The sequence below is a fragment of the Watersipora subatra genome, chromosome 6 (assembly GCF_963576615.1).
Source record: "Watersipora subatra chromosome 6, tzWatSuba1.1, whole genome shotgun sequence".
Taxonomy (NCBI): Eukaryota; Metazoa; Bryozoa; class Gymnolaemata; order Cheilostomatida; family Watersiporidae; genus Watersipora; species Watersipora subatra.
Window position 1 is genome coordinate 4,285,740 of NC_088713.1, and position 21,907 is coordinate 4,307,646.

The 21,907-nt window shown below is 33.7% G+C and overlaps 2 protein-coding genes across 4 annotated transcripts in view; one reads left to right on the forward strand and one right to left on the reverse strand.

The window, feature by feature from the left end:
* The window catches only part of LOC137398598 (uncharacterized), a 253,513-nt gene that overhangs the window by 136,881 nt on the left and 94,725 nt on the right, over positions 1–21,907 (reverse strand). The window lies entirely within an intron of this gene.
* On the forward strand, positions 1,293–18,492 carry LOC137398704 (uncharacterized). 2 transcript variants are annotated; one of them, XM_068084889.1, is made up of 5 exons: positions 1,293–1,416; positions 2,694–2,826; positions 13,111–13,205; positions 16,788–16,902; positions 18,153–18,492. In XM_068084889.1, the coding sequence occupies exons 2-5, from the start codon at positions 2,698–2,700 to the stop codon at positions 18,249–18,251; spliced, it is 438 nt and encodes a 145-aa protein (XP_067940990.1). In that variant the 5' UTR covers positions 1,293–1,416; positions 2,694–2,697; the 3' UTR covers positions 18,252–18,492. The 2 variants fall into 2 exon arrangements, with proteins under 2 accessions (XP_067940990.1, XP_067940991.1); XM_068084890.1 differs by lacking the exon at positions 13,111–13,205 and adding an exon at positions 14,224–14,318.

Sequence of the window (21,907 nt, forward strand, 5' to 3'; positions counted from 1 at the left end):
TCAGGCATTGGATAAAAGATCAACAATTGGCCGGTGACAGCGTAACTGAACGATGCTATGTGAAAAGGCCAGTGCTATCTATCAAAACTATAAACATTCGGACAAGTTGGCTAGTGGTCGTACATTAACCGTTTGTGAAGACACCTGTGTTCGTCCTAATCGCAACATGTTGAAAGGGTGACAAAGGCAAACGTCCTTAGATAGGTTTATCTTAAAACGGCCAGCTAGTCGTGAAAGCGAAACAAAGGAAAAATTAGCTAACCAGCAAGAAACTTCAAACTACCATATGAACGCCGAAGAAATTTTAATTACGTTAAGTTAAAAATTAAAGTTTGCTTTTAGGATTGCTTCTAAGTTTGTCGTTTAAGACTTTGATAAAATCCAAAAATTTATCAAAGTCAACTGTTGTAATGAAGGATAACTCTCTATAACTCCCTAGGATATCTCCCTCTCTGGCAAATGCTAGCGTTAGCTGCTATTGTATGTATTTAATTTTACATTTTAATTAATCACATTTCCTTGCATTATTTTTTATCTGTTGCTTTTTAAAAGCTTATGGTAAGTTTGGACAATAACCAACATGTTCTTTCTGTTACAATATCTTGTTTTGAGTGTTTTATTTGCATTTTTTTAGAGTATGGAAACCAATCAATATATATTTAATTGTACTATGTATAAATAAATTGCACCAACATGCGAGTAAATTGACATTCGAGCTCAGTCTCGGAACGCACTAAGCTCGTAAGTCGAAGTATGACTGTAGAGGGTTTGGCACAGTTATCAAAAGCAAATGCGTTTTTTGTTGTTGCAAAGCTCATCGAAAAGTAACCTGATCTGTATGACCAATCACAGTGGCTGTCTCAATCTTCCTCCAACAGTATTTTGATAGTAATGCAAATGAGATGAGCTGAAGGGTCGTTTAACCACTACAAGAAGAAAATAGTTTTTAATCTCAGTTCATTTTTTAAATTTTAAAAGATAAGATCATGGTGTACAGAAAGTAATTAAAAATTTTAAAAAAAGCAGTTTTTAATTATTCCATCAATGCTAGGAAATTGTCACCGTAGAAGTTAATTCACAAAGAGCATGCCCGATATTCATGAATTTTTTTGGATTTGGCTCTGATTATCCCTTATCTAATTTTAAAAGCTTTTATTCTTAACACAAAAACATGCATGTTACGCAAAGTCAAGCATATTAAAAATGGTAAATATAAAATTCTTAACACTCACATAATATGCTTATGGAATGTCTTTTACATTCGCTTATATTGCTTGTTTTCCTTCAGTAGGTAACCTCTCGCGTTTCCGTGTCAAAAGGCTCTCTGAATTGATAGGCGGCTTACATCGATTACTAGAGCGCATTCGCGAGGAGAGAGCTGAGCATAGACAACAGAATACTCACACTCATCTAATTGTAAGTCGGATATAAAGCTACTTAGTTGTAAGACAACGTGTGGCCAGCCTGAGCCGGGTGATAAGTTTCAACGCTCATCGCTCACTTGCTAAGCATATTGCTCGACCAAAGTTTATATTATTTGCTTCTGAAGTTTTGATAAGTTAGCTGTACTTTTAGGAAATAAAATAGAATTTTTATCATTTTATATTGTTTCTCAACTTGCAGACAACAAGTTAACACAAATGCGTGGGTAGAACGATACTTTCATCTTTATAGTTTCGACGCATTGCAGTTTGTATAATAGGCATTTTTGCGCTTGTCTGTAACTTTCATCGAATGCTTGATACTGCACACAATTTACAATGGTTAACGCTGTTGCTGTCAGAAGGAGTAAGTGACAGTTTTTATAACTACTCTAGCCAGATATTTTTAGTTAATAACTAAACATCAAATAATAAAAATAAAAATATATTTTATATAATTAATATTATATAATTAATAAAAATATCAAATAAATAGAACAAGGATAACAGAATCATTTGTAACAACTAGTAACATGATGGCTAATCAACTAATTGTTTTCCACAAAAGAAAAATGTTGCATAGCCACGAAGATACATTTTCTGAAACATGCAATAATGTTATCACAGAGAATTTTCTTTAAAACATTTGACATGTCAAAATATAATCTTGTAGTGCGAAGAACTTAATCCACAGGATAGTGGACTGTTTTATTCATTAAATTGTGTTCAGATGTGATTTGTTGTCCCTTTCGAAAAAAAATCAGACGTTCCTGTTGTGTTAATTTTTGCGAAACTAATGAAAGAGTTCATTGTTTAAAGAGATTGCAAATCAGGTGATAAATAATGCTTGTTACAGTACAAACGCTTGTTACAGTACAAACGACTCATCTTTTTTATGGCATTGCATTAAATAAAAAAACGCTTTTCTTTAGCTCTTTATCCTACCATATTCTGTCATGTTTGCATAACCGTAACTATCATTTATTAACAGAAAATTAAAATCTAAGAATATTTAAATATCTAACTATATCTAACTAAATATCTCACTAATTATCTTCAGGTTCTTTGCTAGTAGCTTACGCCTCATCATTACGTAAATTATTTCCATACAGTTGGTGACAAAAATGAAATCGCTCTAAAGGTACTCCTGAACGAATGTTCAAAGGTTTTTAGTTTGATCGTATTAATTAATAATATACATGTATAGTATTATTAATACTATGTATTATAATATATAGTATAGCATTAATACTGTTATAGTAACAATTGTAGAAATATGGCCACCAAAGAACAAATGGAGGAATGGTTTAAAGCTGTTGACACGGATGGCTCAGGATCTCTGGCTTACTCCGAGCTCAGTGACTTTCTCGTCGACAACCGAGGTTACACCGCCGCCCAAGTAGAGGTGAGTCATATAATCATACAAAATAAACCAGCCAGTGATGTTCTTTGATGGTTTTGTACTTATACTGACAAACTAGTTTTACGTACGCTGCGTCTGGGCAAACTTTGTATAGTAATGCCAGTAAAAACATTTGTATATTTTTACCGATGAAATGATAAGTTTTGAATTGTTCTTGTCAAAACACATCTAGTCTTTGAAACTTGTTATTTCGATGTCAGATTTGTTGCCACAGATGTAAGCTTTCGTTCCTAGAATATGGTCAATAATGATCTTCCTAAGAATGGTACCATAGCTATCCTTTCATAGTTTTGAAATTTTTTATCAAAATTTTCTTACTTCTTGATTTGATCATGGTACATGTATATTGCATTAGAATCTTACATTTTATGACCAAGACATTGAAAAAAATGCACCATAGCCTTTAATATTACAACGATTTGTAATGTTATTTTAGTTTTAGCAAGCTCCTGTCTTGTTATTTGAAGTGTCAAATTTGAAACTTCTAAAGTGATTAACATTAATGAATAGAATGTAATAGGAGAATGTAACTTCATAACACAAATAGAAACAACAAACCCACGCATCCTTAGGCTACGCCTATAATATTCCATGTTTAGGTAACTCCAATTAGATGGTCATCACTTGCAACCTGATAATCATCAAACAGCTTTGCTTTTTGAAAATGAACTTAAACACAGATTTAGTAGATTTCATGTGAAAGCATCAATATTTCTTTATCATTTGCGATTGTTTTAATGTTTGATGTGATTTGACTGCCTAGATTAAGAGATTTTAGAGATTAAAATGACAAAACTTGATCAAGGTTAAAATACTAAAAGAATACATGCAAAATAACTTTACAAGTTGTTACTGTTGCGATAATTAATATCAAACATTGTGTTCAAGTTGCAGAACTACGCGTCTCTATTCTGTCAGTCTCTTTGCAACTAGGACATCGTAATCACACTTTCTTGAGTCTGAGTGTTTTAACCATAATCAAGTTTGGTCGATTTTAGTCTTAAAACATCTTGGCAGTCAGACCACCTCAGACATCAAAACGATCACAAATGATGGAAAAATCCCAACTTTCGTATAGAATTTACCTTAAATATTGAGTGTTCCACATTTTCGGGAGCAAGCATAGAAACCAAATATCTTATCATCAAATTCCAACATATGCACTGACAAGCATTTGATATGATTAATTAATTTCACCGGTGCAGTTTTCTGGCACCACCATAAAGTTTTTCATAGCTTTTTATGGCTTATCATAACTTCCCTGTTATTTATATAAGCACGTCAGCAACCAAACAAACAAGTATCTCTCAAAATCGCTGCCCTTTCTAACCAACGACTTCCTTCGAAAAGTGGTGTACGCTCACGTATTAGCTATGAAAAGGTCAACTGCATGACCTAAATTCATCAGCTCAGTGCGTGGGCACAACACAAGCACCAGCCCATAGCATCGGACACACTATCCCCTCTAACAATCATTCTTTTGTTATCTAAATAAGCTAGTTTTATGAGAGAAATGAATAGAAAACACAAGCTGAGCAAACAGCCTAAACACCTCATTGCCGATGATGCGTGGGAGCATGGAATCTTCTCGCCTCGCATAGTATTCACTCAGTCACATGTCAAAATGATGATATCAAACCTGTTTTGGATGCCACATTCGTAACACTAGCTTTCAAATAATTATCTGATCATCAGATTACGGATGGCTTGGTGTTGAGTTACTTCATACCGGCTACCTCATGATGGCAGAGTCCAGTCTTATTTTAGCCAGTCTTGTTTTAACCGGTGCTATTATAGCATCAGGTCTACCACACTATAATGTGAGATATACCTCCCGTTAGTACTATAGCATGAGGTCTACCTCATTACCCCTTTCATTACTCATGAATTTCTGTTTGCATAAGCGTATACAAACAGTTGCGTATACAAACAGTTGCGACTAGCTGCTCAACTTTTTGCCCCCCCCCCCTTCTTATATGCATATACCTAGCCTTAATTTTTGCTCAATGTGCCACACTGCAAATCAAGCTGTTTTGAGATTGTTTTAAAGTGAAAATAAATTTGAAGCTGTTCAAAGGATTTTCATGAAACTGCTACCAAACATAACTTATTTAATAAAATGTTTCATTACAAAAGGAGAAAAGTTTGAAAGCCTAACAATTTGGGATTAAAAAACACTGCTGTAGGTAAAAGGCTTTTGCTTAACATTTCTGATGTTTTTTAGGCATTTATATTTTGAAAAATGCAAAACAGTTATGTAGAAGAGTTTATAAATCTCGTTTTATATTTTGACTGGAGGTGTCATCTTTGAAATAGGCCCTAGAGCAACTACCCATTACACATGTCTGGTTGACAAATAGCTAATAATCTAGAAACCCGTTTTTGCTCCAACAAGAAGAAGTAAAAATTGAATTGATACAATCGGTGCAACACAATTTGAGAGATCAGTACAGTCGAGTGACTAACGCTCATGGAAATACTCGGCCATGATTGATTGACAGAATTGTATACAAAGTACTACAAAACAATAAAAAGTAGAGACAATTTGCTGACAAGTAGAAAAAAAATTTTCAATTATGAAATAAACTATAAAGTTAAAAGCTTTGTATGAATGGAGCGCAAGTATAAATCTTTGTTTGTTGCTGATGCTGTCATGGCTCTATGGTTATTACTTCAATGTTCATCAACACCCAGATTCGAAACAAGTAAAAGAAGGATGTTGCGAGCTTCCTGGCCTAACTACCATGATTTTGTATTTTTCTAAAATGGATCTTTGTAAGGTTTGGCTAAATTTTTGCCAAGAATAATGGCTGCTAGTTACTATGCTTCTATTTTGCGGGTGGTGCAGATTTGGAATTGTGTGCACATGTTGAGTTACCGCGCAATGAGTGTTTCAATAGACATTCACATGTTGCAGATTAACTGCGGACGCCTTGTTAAAATTTAATGCTAGAGGTCAAGGCCGCATGATCATGTCTCACCTAGCAGCACGTTTTCAAAATAAGAATGGCTGAAGTGCGGAAAAATGTTTAAAATGGAATAGCTAAAGCACATTTTTTTGCGCCTCGTCCGCACAAGCCATTTGCACCTTTCGCAAGCATGAACCATTGAATAAAAATTTGCAACATGCAAAAACTTGCTTGACTTGTGGGTTTTTACTGGTTCCGTATGGCAGATCTCTAAAACTAGTGGGATTAACCATGTCAAGAAAACATAGTGAGTCTGAGTTTTAGCTAGTCAAAATAACAGGTAGGCCTAAGCACGGCTTAAAATGAAAATATGCTAGAACATTCATGGGAGAACTTTCCCACCCTCAGACAACACATTTCATAACAAAAGTGCAGCCTATAACAGCAACCTAAATCTTGTGTCTTTAATTAAAGTGGCAGATGGTTTTCAGTTATATCAAAGCTGGCCTTTTGACCTCCTAAATTCAATCCATAAAAATACAATTACGGCAGGCAGGCTTAGTTTTGGGTCTCTTGAGAATAATGCCGATGTTATTGAATGTCTTTCAGCACCACCCAAGCTTTTGTGCCGACAGCAGCAGTCTGTAGCCCATTGAATTAGGTTATGAATGCCAAGCGACAGACTAATAGTGAATATGGCTAATCTACAGTACTGTAGGCATTGTAGTTTTGAGGCACTGCAAGTAATGAAATATTGGTCAACAGTAATCTCACGTCCCTCTTCAAGTGGGTTCGCAACAAGCTGACAGGCAATTTATACGTAAAATCAATAGTCAAGCAAGAACTGTTTGCAAGACAAGGCAAACTAGTAACTATATGGAAAGACAGTCTGCCTTTGCATACAGTCAGCGTGTCAACTTTAAGCTTGTCAAGTAGATTGTCATAGCAAATATATAAGCTTTGGTAATTAAGAAATAATATAATGAAATATTTAATATAATAAAAGCCATGTCTGTCTGTCCATTGTTCCGAAGCCACACTTAAAAGTATTAAGAAAAAATGCATCACACCTAAATTGAAATCTCAGCCAGGCACTTTACCAACCATGCCACTCGACCACCTCGGTGTACTGTGGCATAGTTGTATACATACTTATTACACAAAGATCTCTCTTGGCAGTATAGGACTGCGAACGTAATAGTAGTAATAGTAGTAATAATAGTAATAGAATTAAAATTAAACACATCACAATCTCCTTATGCATCCACTGACAAGAATACAAACCTTAACTCAGGTTGTTTAGAATGTTTTAGTAAAGTCTAAACTAGAATTTTTTTTAAATAGTTTGTAGTACAATGACAGACAAAACTTATGAAAGTTTTTTGATTTTTTCTCATCCTGCAAAAGTTGCGTTGGGTACTTGAACTAAACATTTGGTATACAAACAAAAAAGCTTGTAGATATCTTATCAAGATCACAAATGTCTGATTATTAGATATACATACATATTTCTAGCTATGCATTCAGGTTTTCGAAAATGTAAACTGATTTTTGCCATCTAATATTCGGAGCACTTTGTAAGTTGAGTCATGAAATTTTTTAACAAAAGAGTGAGTGTCATCGGTGGGTACTTCTCCACTGAATCAAGTAAATAATTGGAGTCACAGATAAAGTCACAGCAATCAACAAATATTTTGATGTGGTTTGCCACCATTATGAAAAGAAACCAGAGTAAACAGAGTAAAAAACATTAAACCAACTGATGTCAGTCGCAAGTCAGTTATTTTTTAACCAAATTGAGCGCAATTTATTGTAATTTGTTTTTATAGAAAACACTAGGTTTTCTACTTTTCAAAATTACTATGCTTTGCTATTTATTTGTATACTAGTTGAATGTACAGTCAGGACACAGGTAATAAAATAATTACCCTATGAATTTTAGTGAACTAGTAAAGCTAGTCACTTACTATAATGAGTCGTGCCTTACATCTGAAGCTCGCTTGTAATGTTACATTGCACGTAATGATCTATAACACAATCATGAATTTAAAGCGTGCTAGTATTTTCGCAAGTGATACATAAGTATGTGTCCTATTATGCCATAGTATAACAAGGACATTATAACGCAGTGGATTAGCTCACTGGTTTGCAGACCTACAGGTGCTGAGTTCAAATTCTCTGCAAAGCAGACTTTTCGTTGCTAAAATTTATAGCTATAGGGGGCCTAACTGGATAGACAACTTCCAAACACTGAGATTTTTATGTAAAAACTTTTAATTTCACCGGTGACTTTGGCTAAGTTCCAACTATACTAGTTTCTAGCAAATCGAAAGAAAACTGAAGTAGTGACAAAACAACGATCAACAACAAGATGCCTTCATAAAACTCACATTTATAAGGCCACATAGGTAAAGTAATGCTATTGTGGCTTTGAAATGGGATAGCTTTCCTCAGTCGTGTAGGTCAAACTGTGGCTTTCATACTTTACGGGAGGCGACTGTCAGGCTCTCACGACAGCATGATTGAGGTGTCTGTTCAATAAAGGAATTACGCAATTTTCCCGTAGTCAGCTACCCTCAGATCATTGACTATTTCTGAATCGATGCTTAACTTTTCGTACAAAACTAACTAGCTACAAAGCTAACTACAAAATTGTAGACAAAGCGATATGGCAGGGGGATCAATTTATGGCTAGATGGCTTCCTGTCACCACTAGTGAAGTTGAACCCGAATCTGTTGTTTACAGGCTATGCATATATTTTTTGCACCAACCTCATTAAATAATTCATCTAAAAAAATCAGTGGCACTAAAATATGTTTCAAATAATTTTATCTGTTCTTTCCATGTCCAAATTGGATAGATGAAAGCTAAAAGTGTTTTTGGATCTAAATGGAAATAAGCAAACTCCAATTAGAAATAATGTATTTACGTGTAAATAAGCATGTTTGTGCAGAAAGAAGAAATCAGTTTCTTATTCATAAACTATATAAATAAAAAGCTGATAATATGGTATTATATATATATATTTAAACCTATATTATATATAATATTATCTATGTATATATATTTGTCAGCTGGGATGGGATTTGTCTCTCTTACCGGCTTTGAGCTGAACTGATGAGGCTTAAAAAACCGAAACAGTACTGCCTGTAGTATGGGTATTATGATATATATGCTATATATATGTATAATATATATATATATATATATGTATAATATATAGATGTATTATATTATGTAAAATAATACAATTTTGTTATTTTTATATAAACTCACTTCACGTGGCTCTTGACTATACAGAAACACTGTGCTGAGCTGGACTGCATGGTTTGTGGTATGCAATGAGTTAAATTAGCTAATATTTAGTGCATTTGTGATCAACTATGTCAAACATAACTGTTAACAAAAACCTCAGGCTACAGTTGTAAACAATGCATGGGCCTACCCACATCTAGTTAGGTGTCTATAAACCACTGTCCATGACATCAATTGAACTGGTGACAAGTTGTTACATTAGATCAGTAAAAACAGACATGGACAGACATGGACAGACAATTTCTATAAATAATGCAGAGAGTAATTTTGGTTCAATTTGACCTTTGAGACTTTGAAAAATATGAGCGGCAACTTCATGCACTCACCTGGACGGTACCCGGATGGTGTTATGAAAAATTTATAGCTTCTCTGAATACAGATAATACGTGAGTCTGAATGTATGGGGAATAATGTACGCCAACCTGTAAATGCAATTCACAATCCATCGCTGACCATTATTTGATTAGCTTCGTCAAGTTCTCATGGGATATCAGCAACCTCTACATTAGCAGTTGTGGTCAGAGGCCCCTATTGATCAAAAGGAAAATGGTTTGCAAGCAGTCTCAATGTCAGCCAATTGCAATATAATAAAAATACACTAGGGATATTTAAATACTCCTCTTTTATGTTATTCCTATGAGGATGTCAAATTTACCAAGCAGATGGTAGTATTTATATTATTGACCATTTATTGCTTTTAACAGTAACATAAAATTGACACTTGCTGGAAAACTCATATTTATATTCTAATGTCTTCTCTATTATTGAAGCAGATGGCCTTTAGAATTGGCAAATTAGGATAATCACCAAATTAGCGAACTTTCTGCTAGCCTTCTCCACCACCTTGCTCTTAATAACAAACAGTTAAAAATTGGGAGTTGCTTACTCTTGGTAACTCTATGTCATCAGGCCACACCTTGCTATCCACTTGATTATTGGGTAATGTTTGATTAGCCCTATTTGTTGATATACCTAATGACAGAAAATCTTTCAGATCCTTGTTTGATTTTTTGCGGCCAACATTTCAACAGAGCACCACATTTCATCACTCTTTAAATTAGTTAAAGTATTATCATCACAAAAAGTGATGAAAAACCAAACAAATTCATAGCGTAGCTGCTGTGGCTGCACACATGAATGTCTTACCAATGCCATTTGTCCTGCAGACAAGTGAAACGTCTACAGAAACATAATGATTACAGAATATCCAGTTTCATAGTCATTGCATAAGTGAGAGATAGAATCTGTCTCTAGTTTGGATGCTATAATGATGGTAGACATCGCTAGAGAAATTGTTTATATCTAGTCAGAAAGCATTTCCTGTCATTACCAACAACAATAATCTATGTGACTATAACATAAAACTAAAACAACATTTGTTGTTAAATGCTATTGCTTACAATTATGACTATAATTTGTAATTATGTATATATATAATATTATTAATAATATATATTAATTATATATGCATGTATTTATTTTAAAATTATATACTATATTATTATATTATTGTAATTATATAATATAATAAGCCCATATTATGCATAAATATATTCGATATATATAATATAATATATATAATATACAATCACACAATATACAACATACCATACATACAATACTGTACATACAATATATTTCATCCAAATATTATGTATAATATGATTATAAACTATAGTTATAATTGTAGACAATAGCAGTTAACATATATATGTTAAATAATATATGTATATAGTATATATTATAATTTATATACACTAATTTATATAATGTAAATTATATATATTATATAAAATACTAATGTATATTATATATATTATAATTAATTATAAATATATTGCTATTGTGTATGTGTGCCTGTTAGTCTGCGTAAATAATGAGTGTCCACAGACTTCACACGCGAATGTTCCGTGTCTTCTGCCGGGTCATGCGGCGGATCTTGATCATGACACAGATGAATCTTGATTCAGACCTGAGCATGAATCAAGATTCATCTGATTCTTGAGAACCAGTCAGCCTTTTAAACATCTATAGGATTAATGGCTCCAAAATGTTCCGTGGCAGGCATTAATGACAATTACATGTACATTCATCGAATGTGTTCATGGATTGTCACACAAACGCAGTGAAGCAATTTGTGTTAAAAATCTGTTTAAGATGGAAGAAATGTTGAGCTTAACGCTAGTGATCTATATATGTGAAGTGCGCTTTTATGTTTAAATCTTCAATTTAGTTTACTGAGTGGAGAATCCTCAATTAAATAGCTCTATTAAATGGTTCCATGAGAAATTATGTTCATAGTTTTGACACCTCATGGCTCAAACTCCCGCTCGAGATTGCCCATATATTAATATTAAAAGCATGGTTGCATAAAACACTTGAAAGGGAGTTTACTTGTTGATCTTGTTAGGCGAGGGAACCTGGTATAGCGCAGGCCATATTTGAACTTTGAGCGAGCAGATTGGCAAGATAGTTTTACTGTAAAAGTTGGGCATCGTGGATCGTTACTACGTAGATTTTTACTATGAAGCATCATTGTCATTTTTAGTAATTTTTGTAGACCAAAAAATTATTTTCTAAACATAATATGCCATTTATCACAAAGGAAAAAGGCATGCTGCCTTTTTCAAAGTGGCCTGCCACAAGTGATTTCCTCAATCAAAAACGATTAAGAAACTTATTTCAATCAAGCTAGTCTAACAACGGAAATAATTTAATTCCTGACCAATTTGGAGACTCGTTTGTAGCATTTGATTGCTTTGCCAATGGGAGCTGAGATTAGCTATCTACCTAGGCTACACTGAAATTCCATAAGTATTTTGTGCCGTGTTGGTTTTGTTATCGCAAAACCTAGTATCAGCGGATATGCTTCAATGATAATAAGCTCCCACACGGGTTTAGGAAATCGACAAATTTGCATTTACTTTAAAATCTGGAGACAGGAAACTGACTAAAAATGCTGATTAACTGAGTCATTGCATTCGCAACAGATAGCAAGTCGTAACTATGGTAACTCGAATGTAAATCAATTGATATGCAAATGCTCTGAAAAGGGAAAGAATAAAATAGTTAGTAATTTTTAGATGGGTCGTTAATAAGAGGATAAATGACTTATAAAATAGCCTGTGTCATATTATGCGTGGCCAAGATATCACGATTTGGGTTTCTTAGCAACCAGAACATCGGTAAGCCGGTTATTGAGGTTGTACTCATTTGTGTTGTTCAGACAACTCCATATTAGTTTTGTAGAATGTAACAGATTCACTGAGTGATGAAGTCATTTATGCCATTTAAACCTTTCACTGCTTTACGCGAAATTATGCTTAATCTATGATCAACTGTCATAGAAGCATTTATGTGAAATTTAGAGTCGCTATGTGGTAACTGAATTTTACTCATTTATTACAACATACATAGCTAACGATTTTTGATATTTGTATGACATCCGCAGTGATGATCGATTATTTCTCTTAAAAATTAGTCAATACACGTGAAACAAATTATTATTCTTGGTTGAAAAATCGCAAGTAAAAAAATACAGTTTTTTTACACTCGAATTTTTAAGTTGCAACATGGCTTCTACAAGCTCCTCCCATGTTAAAAAAGCATAGCTTTTGTTGATGGCATTATAGCCTTCGTCATATTATCTGTGGTCAAAATAATACTGATTGACTTTTTTAGCAACCATAATGACAGGAAGCCGGTTATTGAGGTTATACATGTACATGCTGTTCAGATAACTCCAACTAAGTTTTGCAGAATGTAAAAGATTCACTGGCTGCTGAAGCTATTCAAGCAACGAACTTAAAACATTTTAGTCAGACACCAAGCAACATATATAAAACAATATAGTTTTGCTTTGTCTTGCTTCATCAGATAACATAATTGTCTGTACAAGTGAATGAGCAGACGACTTCAGTTTAATTCTTTATTTCTTTATTACTATTCAAAGTCCCTCAAGCATACGCTTAATTTGACAGGCTTATTGTGTGATGTTAGTATATATTTATAGCTTGCAACCAGAAATATTTAATATTTTAGAAAATATTTGATTCGACTGACCGAGATCAAGACGGTACTATAAGTTTTCAGGAATACCTTGATCTTATGCTTAGTGTACCACAGGAAGTTCAGAGGTAGAGAGCTGCATGTGATCCTTTAGAGTTGTGCTCTCTATGTTAATGGTTTGATGTGCTCAGGCTTCAGAATTCTGTCAAACACTCAAACTATCCCCCCTCCACTTTCTCTGTCTCTTCTGGTTGCTGGTTCTACATATAATTTATGACTTCTATCAGTTTCTGTTTTAGCTCAAAAAGTTAAAAGGAAAACATTTTCAAATAAGCATATATGAGTTCTTTGACTGAACAAGTTGCTGCAATCATATGAAAAGTAAGCTACTCAAAAAATTGCTGCAAGAAATTTCTTTTTAGCTAACTAGCAATGGCTTCACAAACTTACTTCACAAAACCTTTCTAAAAATACACTAAACATCGGTGTGATAAGTTCACTAATAATTTAAATTTCATCTATTATTTTTACCCTAATTTTAAGATTTGTTACTTTTTTACCAAAAAACTCATCTGGTTAAATAAAAAAGAAATTATGACGAATTCATCTAAAAAAAATTGTTCTATTCGATTGTCCTTATAAATGCTATGTTTCCATTGTGCGGATAATGCCAATTTGGAGTTGTGCACACCTTGAGGTACCGGGTGATAATGTTTCAGTAAACATTCACATGTTACAGATTAACACGAGCTCTTTGTTGTAAAAAAACAAAGAATTCTACGCCAGAGGTCATAGCGGCAAACTCTTATCTCACTTAACTATCTCGCTTTCAAAACAAAGATGATAAAAGCGTAGAAAACAGTTAACATGGAACAAGTTGTGTGAAATTTTCTTGCGCATCATCACAAGAGTCACTTTCATCTTTCGCAAAATTTGCAAGCAACAAAGCTCGATTGACTTTCAGTTTTGCGTCATTGATGGATGGCACAAAATTTCGGATTAGACGCGCCATGGAAACATAGTCAAACCCTCCCTCTCTCACCAAGGTCAACCTTGACCTGGCAAATTCGATTGCTGCATGTGATGCTCTGTCTTACTAACACCCTGCTGTACTTATCCTCGACCGCTTGGTATTCGTGCTTTCAGGCTATATTTGACACTGCTGATACCTCAGGTGACGGTCAAGTTACCATGGAAGAATACGTGGCTGCCATGAGTAAAACTGCATCGAATGTTCATAAGTAAGACTCAACAGCTTATAGTGCTAAGTTAAAAAATATGGCCAGAATTGAAGTTTATGGCAGTTTTTCAGTTTTCAAAATGTTTCAGTTTTTAACACTTTGAAATTTGGGTAAGCGTTTTCTCACCTAATCCTACGCACAAGTAAACTCTTGTTTGTAGTTGTGCCTTAATTTTCAATACTGTAGGTTTATTTAAACTACAAATTTTTGCTCACTCTGTCTAGCATGAGTTTTCAGTATGATTCCAAACTTTGAAATTGTTTGGACAATCAGTTTTTGATATATTGCCAAAATACCGAGGGCACTTTTAACCGGCAAAGAAATGAAAAATGGCTGCTGTCAGAACATTAGTTCCTAATGACAAGAAGTTTTTAGTGAATAAAATCAAAAATAGACCAAATTAAAAAGCATCTCCTCAGAAACAAAATACTCACACTAAAAAAGTTTTTCCACTCATAAATAATTTACTTACTCTATTCGGCTCACTGGTACATCAATCAGTATGCTTCTTCAGTTACTTCTAAAACATCACTTCTTTGAAAGAGTGTGAAAAAGACTATTTACAATCTTTGATTTTTGTGTTTTCATTGAGTTCTGCAAGCTTTAAGCTTTGAGCTTGAAACTGATATTCAGTTCAAAAGACATTGTGCTATTTTAAGTGTTTTAACAGTTGATTGAAAGAGGTTGTTATGACCAAGAATTAGGGGCGCTTCTGTATGCAAGGATTCAAAGTGTTAAAACAAAGTTGGGCAAACACAGCCACCTTTCCATTTGTCAAATTATCACCCAAATCTTTAAGTTTTAGTTTTTTCAACAATGTCTTAAAATTGCTGATAAACAGATATAATTTTTTCTTTTGAAAGAAATTTTTTTTGTTAAATTATCATCCAAATTCTCAGTTTTTTTTTCAATAATGTCTTAAAATTGCTTGTAAAAAGATTTTTTTTAAAATTTTGAAAGTTGGTTTATACATATGTTTATAAATTTTGTTCAAGTCATTTTCGAAGTACTTGATTAAATAGGAACAACGGTTACTGCTATCAAAGCAGCCAACTAGCTTCAACCCTCCAAAAGTTTTCAAAGTTTTGAGAAGACTAAAGATTTTCTTGCAAAAACAGTGATCTCTTCTGTCATAGTGTTTAGCTGATACTCTGTGATTTATGTTTGTCTGTCTTGCTCTGTGATTTGCCTTGCTGTACTGCATGCTATCAAGTTTAGGCGCCTTGCAGGTAGAGGGGCTTCCGGAAAGACGAACTTACACATAATTTTAAGTAGATTTTATCAAAAAGTAACGGTGTTGTTCAATCATTTGTGATTGTTTTTGATGTTTGAGATGGTCTGGCTGCCAAGACGTTTCAAAATAAAAATTGACAAAACTTGATTATGGTTACAACACTCACAAGAAAAATGTGTGCGAAATGCCTAATTAAATCTGCAGTGTTACATGTCTCTATTCACATGATCTCTTCGCAACTAAAGCTGTTATAGTCACAGTTTCCCTTGCTTCCAGCATTTTAACCGCAATCAAGTTTTGCCGATTTTAATCTTGAAACATCCTGGCAGTCAGACCTCCTCAAATATCAAAAGCAATCGCAAAGGATAGAAAACTACCGATAATTTTTGATAAAATCTACTAAAGTCTTTGTGTAAGTTGAACTTTAGGTGAAAGAAATATTGCTTATGCTCAAAATGATTGAAGTAACGCTTATTTTATTGACCAACTTTTCTTATTAAATGCCATATTCATGTTGTTACTTTAAGACAAAATATAAAAATGTTTATTTTTCATTTCATCCCAACCTAAATGAACATTCACTGAAAACTCTAGCGGAATTGCACATGCATTTGACATGTTTGTTGGCATTGCTTGACTATATGAATATGATTGCTATGCTATTCATACCAATTACAAATTTTAATTTAACAATATAAAAATGTGTCGGAAAGCAACATTTAAACTTTTTAGTAGAAACTGTAATAATGTTCTAATTTTGTCAGTTATTGTGTATTCTTTCATTGCATAAAAAGGTAGACAACTTCCAATTTCAACTCCATAGACTGTAAATGTCTGGTCTGGAAAAAGGTGAACCAGCTTTGAAAAGTGATAATATTGTTATGACTTTTTAGTTGATTTGCATTACCTGAAAAATTAAACAACTAATTGTTTTTATCGCAACAAAGTTTTATAAATTTTCTTCGAGAAACATCCTGGCAATCAGATCACTTCAGGCATCAAAAATGATCGCAAATAATGGAAAAATACCAACACTTTCTGATAAAAATCTGCAAAGTACTTGTGTAAATTTATCTTTAAGAAAAAAAGCTAGTCATTTGTTATCGTTTTCAAAATCAAAGATGGTGGTTTTTAAATATACTTTTTGTAAATATGTGGACTAATTTACACACTCATTGTACAAATAATACATTTTTTTATTCATTATTTTAATAAATTTCTGATGATCACTTTAGTGAGTCGGCGTTGCGAAAAGTGTGCAAGAGCTTCGACAAGAATGGAGACGGAACAATAGACAAGACAGAACTTAAGGCTGTGTTTGATGAGCTCTCCCGAGACCTTTCTATGTCGGTGAGTACATCGCTTTTATTGGGAGCTTCAACACTGGATTAGAGCCATAGGCAAAAATTTACATCCAAATAACTACGTGGTAATAATACTCTAGAACTTATCACATTCACCTATCATATTAATTCTGTTTTAGAATTTGCAAAATCAAACTAGAGTTGTGTAAAATTTACAAAACATTGATATAATTATATTCTATTTGTCAGAATAAGGAATGTGATAAATTTTGATAAAAGTTTGATCTAAAAGCCATGATTAATCATTTCAAGAAAATTTATTCTGAACCTCGTCTACCACTATAGATGATGTGACCTCTACCTGTATTTGAATCGGTACATTTTGTAGAATTTGCCTCACTTTCTCCATTTTCCCTAATTTTATTTTTGTTAGGTCCTTTTAGAGATAGCAACGATTTGTCATTTCAAAAAGCTCATTTCATTTTTAACTTTGTCTACCGCTATATATGATATGAATATTTTATAGTATTTCAAGCGCTACACTTTAAAGAATTTGACATAACTTCTTCATTTCCTTATGCCGCCATTTTTGCTTTTGGTAATTGCTTTAGGATTACCTATTCTCAAAGGGGGTGTTAAACTACATATGGAACATTTAGGTTCCATAAGCTCACATATCTCACACAATTGTGAAATAATTGTGGTAATTCACGCCTTGATAGGAGTATATGAACGTTCCGAGATAACGAAGTCGAATCGGATTTGCTGAAGTTGAATGGTCATTTATTACTAAAATATCTTTATTAACCTAAATAATTTTATTGGATTTATTTGGGTATTGATAGAGAAATTATCTCTTCAATTAATATTGTTTGAGATCCCAAGAAAGAAAACAACTCCAGTTAAGTTTATTTTTATATTTATTAGTAAAAATTTCAATCAGACAACAATGTTCAAGCAGCAGCCACTTTTAATTTACTGGTCGGTTAGAAGTGTTCTCAATATTTTGGCAATATCTCAATAACTAATAGTCTAATAAGGTTAAACCGTCGAATTATAGTGAAAAAATTTCCCCCCACAAAGTAAAAATAATTTTGTAATCCTACATAAACCAGAAATATGGTAAAACAAAGTGAAAGTATAAATATGAGCTTACTCGAGTGTTGGATCTCATGGGAACACAATTTCCCAAATTATCTTACGTCGAGGCATGACCTGTCACCTGTAAACCTATAATCTGTAACACAAATTCGAAGACAAACAAGTTTGGGATGTATTGATGTGTTCCTTTTGTAGGATGTTGAGCGAATCATGAAAATGACTGACACCGATGGGGATGGAGTCATCGACTACAATGAGCTGTGTATGAAGGTGTTTGGACAGAGCTGTGACTGAATGAAACAAGCACCTGATAACACTTGTCATCTGAGGCGCACTGACCAGAAATATTGTGATACTAATTATTCATATTATATTTTAACAGTTCAACCTTTTCTTTTTGATGTCGTAGTTAGTATAGAAAGCAACTGCTTTTACGGAGTCACCTTCTAGTGCTCGATGTAATGTTTGCTGCCAGAATATGCTGGTAAGCTGAGCCTGTTATATTTAAAAAATAAACATCTCATTGTAAAATGAACTCATTTTTATGTCATTAGGAAATGGAAGCTAGTCTAAAGAATATCGCCAAGCTGCTGATGTGACTATGCAATTTGTGCAAATGCACAGCTGAACTCACAAAAGATACATACATGTATGTGATAAAACCCAGGGTTGAAACTGGTAAACGTTAGTATTTAATAGTTATAAAAGTCTTGAGCAGTTCAGTAAGTCTAGCCACATGTTCAGGTGTATTTAAACTACTGAAAATACAAAAACAGGAAGTAGAATATATGGTGATACGGAAAGTAATTATAGAAATAAAGTTCACGTGTTTGGTTAAACCTACATGTAGACTAGTTATCAGCAAGGTCATAGACATCAGCTATTTATAATGCCCATATTTCAGCAAAAACATGGTTGGACCTTGTTTTGTATATAATCCTGCAGCTAATCATTTGTCAACACCTAACTAGTTCTTTTAATCAAACGCCGTTTTGAAACAAACAAAAGCAATATTTGAATGCGGAGGTTCTGAAAGTTGCTACCAATAAACAAAATATTAACTACTGAATGGCTTTTATAACAATTCATTGTATTATACAAAGTGATGTTTGGAAGGCCTTTTAAAGTTGCAAATTATTTCGTTAATTGTAAACCTTGAAAAATATTGCTAAGGTTGGTGGTTAAGAAAAGTTGAAACAAAAGCCACGTTTCATTACGTTAACCCCGACGTCCTTCCTATGAGCAATAGGTTAACTTAGCAATTTTAGACTCAAGGTTGATAAGCATTGTTTGCTCATTATACAACATGGTAAACAAAGATTTCTGGCATGCATAATAATTAACAAAACCTCCCATATCGTTTAGTTGTCATATTTCTGTGTGCCAGCATAATAAATCAAGAGGAAATTCGATGGGATTAACAAGCTCATCGCCATAGTAACCTCATATGCAATGCATTAATGTGGGAAGCATATTCAGATTTTCACCTAGGAAATTACATCATGATTACAATAAAATTGATGATGACAGCTTACATGGTACCAAAAACTATCTTGACTTTGCAAGTTCATGCTTAAAAACTTTGAAGACTAACCTTGTATACAAAAGCAAGTTCCTGATCCTAAACACTGTTAACAACTTTTAATCAACTGTGGGACAGATACTTAGGGTAGCACAACTCCTTGTGAACAGAATATCATATCGAATCTTCAAACCTGTAAAGCTCAATGAAAAAACAGAAATCAAAGATAGTAAGTAGCTTTTTTCACTCTTTCAAAGAAGCGATGTTTTGAAGGTAACTGAAGAAACATAATGGTTGATGTACACCGGGCTTGATAGAGTGGGTATATTTGTTATGAATAGAAAAACAAACAGTTTGAGTGTAAAGCTCTCATTTCTGTTGAAAAAAAACTTGTAGAATTTTGCAAAACTCATTTAAAAAAGCATATAACCAAAAAAAAAATAGTCTGTTTTACATTTTGTTTAAAATGGGATGTTTTATAGGTAGCGGAAGAAACATACTGATTGCAGTATACCAAGTCCAGTAGAGTGTGTATATTTGTTATAAACAAGAAATAAATAGTTTTAATGTAAAGCTCTTGTTGCTGAGGAGAAGCTTTCCATCTTTGTCTGTTTTATTCTTCTTTACTAAAAATTTTACTCAGTGTGTTATTAGAAACTATTGTTCTGCCAGCAGCCATTTTTTTTATTTCTAGGTTGGCTAGAAGTGCTTTGGATATGTTAACGATATTGCATGAACTTATTGTCAAATCGCTTTAAAACTTTGGAATTAGACTAGAGGAATATCATGGCCAAAGCGACCAAAATTTTATAATTTTACAAGAATAACAAGTAGGAAAAAACAAAGCAAAACTATGCAGTGAGTTTACTTGAGCATAGAATCATGAAAACTAGCTTAGCGCCAACAAATTTAGCCTACAGGGTGTCTACATAGCCTACACAGCCTACAGGCACTTTGGACGCTAGGATATCGGGCCGGGTGCAGCGGCATTGTTTGATCAGTTTGAGATCTTAACGTGAAGCAGCAAGCCGAGGCTTCAAAAATGGAAGATTTGTTTTGGAAAATTATGAAAAAAAGCAGGCTCATTGTGGGAGTTATTATATATATTACTGTACAAAAAGGGTATACACTACTAATAGAAAAGTGGCTAACTTTCATACTACTAAAGAACAAACATTGGTGCCCACGCGAGGCAAGACAACTACTGAACTGAGAGCTGAGCACACAAATATTCAGGAGAAGGCAACTACTTCATGACTTGCAACTACTGTCAGAGTCACAAGTATCCAACAGATCATACCCAAATTGACCGGATTAAATTGATAGTTGATTATGTTAGAGAAGGTTTTCTTTGTCTGGGGGAAAGAGCCACTTTGCCACCTCAAAATATTATTTTGAGCTGACGAATGTCAGTGGTGAGCGTGAGAAATTTAGTAAAAAGTGCTACCTTACACAAAATTATATAGAAACACTAAAAAACACTTATTTTACAAGTTTACTTTTATTAAATTTAAAATTTGCTTTTTAATAATTTTTTCATATGATTGCGTAATTATATAGTATTTGTTATTCATTTAATTTTTCTCAAGTGACATTTGTAACGTTTTTCAGAAAGTGTAAGGTAATGCTTGGCAACTATATAGCATCAACCATCAATAATTTTATGTGCAGCTGCAATGTTGGAGAAACTCTGATATACCGAAGAAGCTAGATTTTCACTATTAGACCTGCGTTAGTTATGTGGATAGAAATAATTACTGTCTGCAATATCAGGCAAGTTTTTTTTACAGCCCAATGAAATTTTGCAAACTATAATAGCAATGAAAGCTGCTATTTTCAGTGGAGTGTAAATATGACAGGTTATTGCTCTCAACCTATCTAACATTCATAGATTTAGTGTACACACCAACCATGCAGTTTAATAATGCCATGGCCAATCACCGGTGCCAGGGCCGAAAGCGAGCAAGCTGCTGACGCCGAGGTGACTGACGCCGAAACCATGTTGAGCCCTGACTCGGTAGACTAGGGCTTTCGGCAGTGCTTCTGGTCAGCTGAGGGTCAGCTGGCAAGTCACCCCTGCATCCGAGGTGTGGAGCTACATGTATGTCAAAGCCAGGAGCTATATAAGACACCATAAAATAAACCAGAAGCAGAGCACCTGAAAGTCTCACACTGTGCAGGTAATTATATGTTTATGGCATGTTCGACTGCATGTTTATATGTTTAACTGTACCTTTGTATATTTGTTGCAAAATATGTACTCATTTCCCTTATACTCAAATGGTTCAATTATTTGGGAGCAACTGAAAGAAAATAAATACAAAAAATATGTCATACAATACCATACAAAAAATCTCTATCATAACCAAAAAGGTTGGTGGTACAACTCCAATTTTACTTACAACACTTATAACAATGTGTCTCTACT

Excerpts from the sequence above, each read along its gene's own strand:
- LOC137398704 (XM_068084889.1), top strand. The coding sequence starts at position 2,698 with ATGGCCACCAAAGAACAAATGGAGGAATGGTTTAAAGCTGTTGACACG. Across the intron at positions 2,827-13,110 it reads ACACCGCCGCCCAAGTAGAG|AAAATATTTGATTCGACTGA; the intron begins GTGAGTCATATA and ends TTAATATTTTAG. Across the intron at positions 13,206-16,787 it reads GTACCACAGGAAGTTCAGAG|TGAGTCGGCGTTGCGAAAAG; the intron begins GTAGAGAGCTGC and ends TGATCACTTTAG.